Consider the following 9223-nt stretch of genomic DNA (forward strand, 5'->3'; position numbering starts at 1 on the left):
TTTTTTTAATAGATTTTACCATCAAATATAATATTATATATTTAATAATATATATAATTATGATTAGTATTTTTTAATTAAAAAAATATTAATAAATTATTGTCAAATAAAGAAGTTATCTTTATTCTTATAAAATATAAAAATATCTATTGTTTATTTTTTGTTAATTAATTTGTTTTATTAAGATACTCGTTTAATGAACTTACTTAATATCTAATAAATAATAATTTTAATATTATAAAAAAATTAAAATAAAAAATAAAATCATCTTTAAGTCAAATAAATTTGATCAATTATAATATTTATATATTAGAAACATAAAAAATAAAAATTATATAAATAAAAATATTTGTTCACAACGCAAAACATGAATAGGAATTAAAAAAATTTATGGGTGTGGATAAAAAAAATTGTAGAAGTAATTAACAGATCGATTAGAAATTACAAAGAGTGAAGTGGTATTTGGTCCTTTGGATTATTGATGGTTTTATCGAAGATGATTAGGAGTTTAGTTTATTTTGTCTTGGCTAGTATTTTTACATTGTTGCTCTATCTTGATGTCTTGAATTTTTAGTTTCCAAAAAAAAATAAAGTAAGAAATGTCATGAAGCTATATAAATAGTAAATCGAATTAATCTGATTTGATTTACTATATATATATATATATAAAAGTAGTGAATCGAATATTTACTACTACCCTAACTAAATTAAATTCAATTAATTTAATTCACATAAAGTATGTATAAAAATCGGACATGCATGTAATCATTTTTTGTTTTAGAACATTGATATAATATTAAAGTATATTTAAATTGTTTATGTAAATTACCCTAAATATATAAATTTTATTATTTTATTTGTGTAGTATTATTATTTTAAGAATTTTGTTAACTTGTACTTTAAAAACATAAATTAAGCATACTATAAAAATTAAAAAAATATTTTATAAAAATTACTACAAAAAATATTTATTTTTATATCTTCAATGCATTAAATAGTAAATATACTTAAAATATTAAAAAATTCTATTGTTATCTTTTTAAAATATGTCCTTATTTTTTAGAATACGAGTTAATTAAATCTTTATTTTAATTGTTCCAGATGATAAAAGTACTATATTAATAAATGTGTATTGAATTTTGAAAATTATTAGCATATTAGAGGATAATTAAAATTTATTGTTTTTGGTAATTATTTTTAGTCATTGACCCAATTTTTTTAATTTAGTAATCTAACAATATATTTTATTTTATTAATTAATAATAAAAAAAATTTTAATGATACTCTAGTATTTCTTTTGAATTTTATTTGGAGAATAATTGTATTGTAAAAAAATTAATTTGCAATAATTTTTTTAGGATTTGCCCAGCTCTACAAGTCCAAAATGCCATCCAATAACTTCAAGTCATTAGAACAATAATTTAGCTCAATTCGCCGCAGACTAAATTCAACGTATCATGAAGCCACTTATTAGATTAGCCTTTTTTTTATTATTTTAGGTATCATTTTAGAGATTCTTTGGTAATTTCCATGTAAAGTAAGAAACAAATGATTAACTTAAAAACGGACTACACATTGAATAGCAGATTTCCACAAAGTGGTGTGGTATATGTGAAAGCTTTCCATAATTATATATATAATAAGCTTAGCTTATATGATCTCAATCATATCATACAGTTACTCACTTTAATAGCTTCTTATTAGGGTCACTGGACTGCGAGAATACTGCAGTTCCGTCAATATAATGCAGATTTTCACCATGCAGATTTTCACCTTAAATCAAATTTAAATATTTAGATTTTCAATAATGCAAAGATAATCAATATTCACTAGGGAAATGGATCCTCTCCAGTTTTTTTAACACTTGACAAAATACAGTGCAATCTCTCACCTTTGATTTTAATAGTGGGACCAGAAATAAATAAGAGAAAGAGAGTGGTGAATGATTAGATTAAACACTGCACACCATCCAGTTTTTTATTCACTGGAGAGGAACCACTCCCTTTCGAAAACTATATTAACGACGTCAACGGGCCATTATAATGTTACGCTGGTATTTAATTATCATTATACTAAAAGTGTGAGACAAAAATTCGCTAAAATTTATTTAAAATACTAACATGGGTCGCATTATTTTAAAATAAAGATCTTAATAGATTAGTTTTAAATCAAATTGACTTGTCCACCCGTTTTAAAACTTAAAATGAAAATTACATCCAACTATTATCATGTGCTTTAACTTGAGCTTATATTTAATAAAGGCAGTTCATGGTAGGAGCCTTTAACTACAAATTAATTTAAGACTATAAATAGCATAAATAACTTTATATTTTTTTAGAAAGTGATGGCCATTTCTATAGAATAATTGCAAAACATCATAATTTTATTTCTATAATTGATAGAGCTATGCTATCCTATGACTATATCATATAGGTATCCAAAAAAATTCATAATGAAAAGATGGCTCATAATCATGGCAACAGCAATATCTATGAAATATCCAAATTTGTGTACCTAAAAACTGAAATTAGTGGCAATTATAAATTATAACATTTGTATACCTATAACTGTGATGTGATTGCGGGAGTATTTGCATTGACACGTAGACTATATAAGTGTTGGATTTAACCCAACAAAGTGTTTAGATCCAATTTTGCTAAGAGGTGAATTGTTGTAAAATAAACATTGGATTTTTTGAATTAAACCTTTTTTAGTCTTCATAACATATTATGAGATATCTATTAATTTGCTAAAGGAGAGTATGGTTTTGAATTATGGTAATAAGCATGTCTCTAGAAGTGCTGGCTCAAATGATTTTCAAATTTGAATATGGATATGGAACCAAGTCCAATAGTAAATTATACTGGGAATGAGAAAAATTATTGAGAGATTACACATACCCATAATATGTGGGTGAAGTATGTGATGATATAATGACAAAGGTGTTTGTCTCGGACTAAGTAACATCCTAGCAGTGATAGCTAGATTAGTGTATGTGAGTGAGTGTGTTTATATGATAAAAGAAAAAAAAAAAACATAATAAGAACATTGTGTGAAAAGTTGGAATTAATTGTCTAAGAAGACTATAAAAAAGTTATTTGTCCAAACTACTATACAAGCAAATAGAAGTTATTTGTTATTTTAGGAAAATTCCAACTTTATAATATACTTATCTATTGGATTCGAATCATTTTACTTATTGTTAGTTTAATCTATTAGATTTTATTTCAACTAAGTACATAAGATATTATTATTATTATTATATAGTAAATAACTAATGTTAAGTTCAATCCATTAGTTTAATTTCTTTCTATATTATATAAAGTAAAACAAGAGACAAATGTTTTAATATTTTAAAAATTTGTTGTGTAGCACGCGCATATTGCTATTAAATTTTATATTTTCTTATAATCTTCTTATCACTATATTTTTTTTACTAAAAAAACAATATAATGACATATTTTTTTAATTTACTGTGTATTTATTATTCCATTAAATAGATCATGAATAGAGAAAAATAAGTTGTACAAATATTTGTTTACTAAAATATTGAAAACCTTATTAGTATAACATGAAATAAAATACATTAGAATAAAATGCAATTTTTATTTTTCTTTTTTTATGCCATGATAAAACAGCCTAATTTCTGCACAATACAACAGGAAGTGATCATCATTCATCAACATGCCCAAATAAATCAGGAAGTGATTGATGACCTAAGTCATATTAGTTTAGGGTTAACATTTTATTTTATTTTACATTTTAAAAAGTAAAATGTTACTGTAATTTATGTTAGAGAATCCAAGAATCTCAATGAGTCCATTTAACTTAAAGTTCGGTCTTACTATAAGAAATCAAAACAAGTTAAGTATGTTTTCTTCCGTAACAAATATGTAATCATGGGAAAATAATCACATTTTTATTTAAATGTGAATTGTCATCAAATATATTGGTTCTCTATTATATGTTACTTAATTACTCTTATGAAAAGTAAATACTAAAAATAATGGGATAGAATAATAACAATTAATTTACGCATATATACATGCTTTGTTTATTTATCTATTTAGCTATGTAAGAAATAATATCTGGACAATGAAATTAAGAACATCTCATGGTTCAAAGGACCCTGTTTCTGACTATATTCAGATAATTAAGGACAGAAGAGACATAGTTGTATTTAAGTAAGTGATATATAGGCTGATATATTATATTTTGAAATACTTAATTAAAAATTGCTAAAAGACATAACTACTTTTTTTTATTTTTTTTCATTGTTTTAATTAATTTTTTACAATTATATTTTTTTATCTTTATATCTTTTTCTTCTAAACTTTGTACGAAGAAAAATGATAATAAATTGAATGTTTCATAAATTATTCTATCTTATATTTAATTTATTATCAAATAAATGTAAAATTTTTATTTTATTTTTATCATTTATCTTATATAAAATAATTTTGAATTTCACTTTACCAGTATCAAAATTTAATTAATGACAATAATTTTAGACTTTAGAATTTTTATTACAGAATAAAAGTCATTTCAATTTAAAATGCCTATACACTAAATATGCTGGTTCTCTATTATATGTCAACAGTTAGCAATAACAACACTAAATTTTAAATCATCGAAAACAATTAAATTGTTGATTAATTACTCTTATGAAAAACTAAATACTAAATGTAATTAGATAGAATAAGTAGATTATCTTATAAGTTAAATAAAAAATGAAGATTAACATATAAGATGTTTTTTCTCGTTATAATTAATAATTGCCACTATTTCAGTTTCTAAGTACACCAATTTGGATATTAATTGGTAGACATTTGCTGTTGTGATGATTATGATACTTTTTTGAATACCTATACGATAGTTATAGGATAATAGAGTTTTATCAATTATAGAAATAAAATTATATCTTATTGTTATTCGAGTGAATTATTCTATAGAAGTGGTGACCGCTTTTTAATAAATAATCTAAATTTGTTTATGCTATTTATAGTCTTAAATTAATTTGTTAAATAGCTCAAGTCTCCTACTATAAACGATATTTATTAAATCGGTAATGTTAAAAAAATGATAAAAATTTATCTTGTTTAATATTTATTATAATTAATAAATATTTAAAAAAAAAATAATTTTTATAATATTTTATTATTTTTTTGTTACTAAATATTTCTGTTATTAAATATAAGCTCAGGTCAAAGCACCAATAATAGTTAGATGTAATTTCATTTTTAGGTTTTAAAATTGATGGACAAGTCAATTTGATTAAAAAATAATTCATTAAGATTCCTACTTGAAAATAATGCGACCCATATTAATATTTAAGTGAATTTTAGGTGAATTTTTATTCATGATTTTTATATAATAATAGTTAAATAATATCATGACATTATAATGGCTAATTGACATAGTCAATATATAATTTTCGAAATTGAATTTTGTGATTTAATTAGTGTCAACTGAAAAATAATTAATGAGCACTCTCTATATATATTATTTACGGATGAATATTGATGATCTTTGCATTACTTGAAGACAAAAATATTGAATACGACCTTGGCCTAAGTCACATGTCATCATCGTATTCTTTGTTATGTTGTCTAATTTTAGTGGGTATAAAGCATCAAATCTACATATTGGTGACTCATCAAATGTAGAGATACAATTCAATAGTTGCATGTATTATTATTATTATCACCATCATGTGTGTATTGTCAATTCGTTGTTCACATTATTGTACTTAAGCCATCATTTTTTTACCAAATATATGATGTCTTAACTTTACATATAAAATAATTATGGTGACAAAATTAAAAACAAAATTATCCAGTGAATATATATATATATATATATATATATATATATATATATATATATATATATATAATTACTTTACTTGATCTAAGAGCCATGTAAATATGATATATATAAATAATATTTTTTTTGTGACTATATATATAAAGAATATGAAAAGAAAAAGAAACGACAACCTATTTTTTTAAGCTTTAAGAAAAAGAAACATATGCATTAAGCCTAAAATAAAGATTTTAACTAGATTTTTTTTAAAAGTATAAATTATACATGATGAATTTATATTCTTATTTTTTTCTATTATAAAAAATACTCTTTATTTTTAAAAAATATTTTTATCATAATCAATAAGACTTGTAGTTTCTAACTTATTATAATTGGTCAGTTCACGTGAAAAAAGAAGGAGACAAACATTGAAATGAAGGCAACCTATATTACTATCTATATCTAATTAAAGGATGTTTTTATACCAATAGATATAGTGAGATTTGAAGAGAATAATTGTAGTAGAATAGGGTAAACAAAGAGCGTAGAAGAACTACCTTCATTTTACGCTTGTTGACTGCAAATAGATAGAAGAAAAAAAAATCGACACTAATCATATATATTATTTAATCAAATTGAAATTAATAGATACTAACTAAATCACAAAATTCAATAAAAATAAACCTCCAAAATCTAAAAAAAAAACTAAAATCATTCAAAAAAAATCAAAATTTAATAAATCGAGACATTTAAAATTATTTGAAAAAGAACATCTAACACTAAAAAAAGAAATATTTAATATTATTAAAAGATATATTCAAAATCTAAAAAAAATCCAAAATATATAAGAATAAGGAGAAGATAATTGTAACAGTACCAGGAAAAATAAAAGAAAAAATAAACATGTGTGTGTGAACTAAAAATAAAATACATGTGAATATGAATGTGTAATTTGGAAATAAAAAAAAAATTGAAAAGAGAGACTTAAATTTCATTTCTTATAATTCATTACAATTCTTTTAAGTTTTAACTATTATTTAAATTATTTTTAATGAAGGAAATAAAACTCTTTCGAATCTTGGTTGGTTATGCATAAGAGAAGAAGATTAAAACTTTTATTACTATCAAAAGATTTGAGACTTGAAGATAAAAAATAACAAAACAGCAAAATTTGATAATATGCCAATTAAGATTTAGAAAGGCTTTAGAAAAAAAGGCATCGATTGATTAATTAGATTTTTTAACGAGATTTTACACATGATGTTGCTTTTGTTGATTTACTATCGTAAATGGTTTGAAGTTTGAACCACTCTTGGCCCCAGAAAATTCTTATGTTACTATATTACACAAACTAGAATTCTAGCTTTGGATTCACATTTTGTGGGAATTTTCTCTTCTTGTTTACATGCAGTTTTCATATATGCTACTGAGTTAATTTATTCCATGAACTTGTGGAAGGTTGGAAAATGAACTCCATGTAAAAGAACATTGTTCCAAAAACTATGTGAATACTGAATGGAAAAGTATATGGAACCAACTAATAATCAGCCAAGAATGGAACAACATAATTAATTATAATTAGTTTTATTAATTTATAATTTAATTTGTTTTTTAAATTGTTGTTGACCACATTCAAAACATGAGGGAAGATACGCTAGTGATAGGAGAGAATCACGGAACAGATTCTTTAATCATTAATTAGTTGATTCTATATAATTAATTATGTTTTATTAATGTGCAACACATGAAACATAGAAATTATATCCAAAACCATCCAATTTACAAGAAAAAGAAACATCCGTATGCCTATCAATAGCAACATCCGATTATCAGTTGGCTGATTCTTGGCTTATATAGAGTTGGTTCCCTAGCATTGTTGATACTGAATAGACAGATGTGAATAAAAATCACAAGGACAATAATGAATAGGGCTCCACTATCCTATAATTGATAGAACTCTACTATCCTATAACTATCATATAGGTAGTATTCAAAAAATTCATAATTTGACAGGAAATTGTACATCTTCTGAAACACAAAGAATCTCACTTAATTAGATTTTTTTAAATTTGAGAAACCTAATAATTAAAAATTCTCATAAAAAAACACTTAACCACATTTTTATTTCATTGAGCTAGATAGTTGCAATGATAGATAATAATATACTAATATAGTAGCGTATACGTGGTGTCATATATACCACTCCTTTTAATTTGATAATATTGTTATTGTGTTATGAATTATGATATACGGATTGTACTCCCTCTATATATTTAAAGAACCATGGATACATCATTACCCAATGTCAAGCAGTATTGTATCTTTTAGAGAATCTCTTTCTTTGACAATATCATTCCACGCAAATTCTTGATTGTTCGTCCCCCAAGCCCGATTGGAATCCATATGAAAGTCTCTTGCTCTTTGCCACCTCCTCCTGTTCTTCTTGCCAGAAAGGTAATATGCACGTACGCCACATCTCCTATCGTAACTGTTTCTTCACATCAAACGCATCTCTAACTAACTCACAACTCTTTTTATAACTAACTTTTATTATAATTGTTTCCTCACTTAACTAATTTCAAATTTGTATGATCAGGTGGGAGCTGAGTTTATTGGATTGGAGACTTTGATTGGCTGCGCTGTCGTCACCGGCCTTGCGCTCATGGTGATCATCCTCTCTACCGGGTGCTCATCTCAACCCGACTATCACCATTTCCTTTGCTGCTTTGAAGCACTTTCCAAGGAAGAATGTAAGAACTCGTGACATATATATGACATGCATGTGAATTTTGACTAAAATATATATCGCATGCATGCAGGTGCCAATGTATATTGGAGCACAAATATTGGCGTCAGTGTGTGCCACATTTATAGTGAAGGAAGTGTATCATTCATTCAAGGGGGTGGAGTGACAGTTCTTTGAGGAGAATATAGCCAAGCTTTTGCTTTACAATTCATCATCAACTTTAATATCATGTTTGTTGTCGCTACTTTCGCCACCGACATTAGAGCTGTAAGCATATATTATATTATGTTTATAATATTTAATATGTTAATTGCTAATAATTTATAGCTTAATTAAATAATAATAATAAGGCTAATTAAAAAAAAAGTATATTCACAATATTTAGTTTATGTGACAGAAAAAAATACCGCTTAATCTATTTTTTTATTATTATTTTTTTTAAATATTTTTAGGGTATGTTAACAAATTAAAATTAAGATAACAGTACACAACTTTCTTTATATAAATTTACATGTGTCCTACGTAGGAAAGACTAAGAGTGTGTTTAGTTTGTATTTACTTTTAGTGTTTTATTGTTTTAAAATTTTATGAAAAAGATATATATAAAAAATACAAACCACAAGCACTATAAATGTTTAAAATATTTTCATATAATTCATGCACATTTATGCA

The 9223-nt window shown here is 24.3% G+C and overlaps 1 protein-coding gene across 1 annotated transcript; it reads left to right on the forward strand.

The window, feature by feature from the left end:
• Positions 1-8115: 8115 nt before the first annotated feature.
• On the forward strand, positions 8116-8796 carry LOC130969909 (probable aquaporin NIP5-1). The gene is made up of 3 exons (XM_057895826.1): positions 8116-8259; positions 8402-8555; positions 8625-8796. The coding sequence occupies exons 1-3, from the start codon at positions 8209-8211 to the stop codon at positions 8726-8728; spliced, it is 309 nt and encodes a 102-aa protein (XP_057751809.1). The 5' UTR covers positions 8116-8208; the 3' UTR covers positions 8729-8796.
• The last annotated feature ends 427 nt before the right edge of the window (positions 8797-9223 follow it).

This window comes from Arachis stenosperma, chromosome 3 (genome assembly GCF_014773155.1).
Source record: "Arachis stenosperma cultivar V10309 chromosome 3, arast.V10309.gnm1.PFL2, whole genome shotgun sequence".
In the NCBI taxonomy this organism is placed as follows: Eukaryota; Viridiplantae; Streptophyta; class Magnoliopsida; order Fabales; family Fabaceae; genus Arachis; species Arachis stenosperma.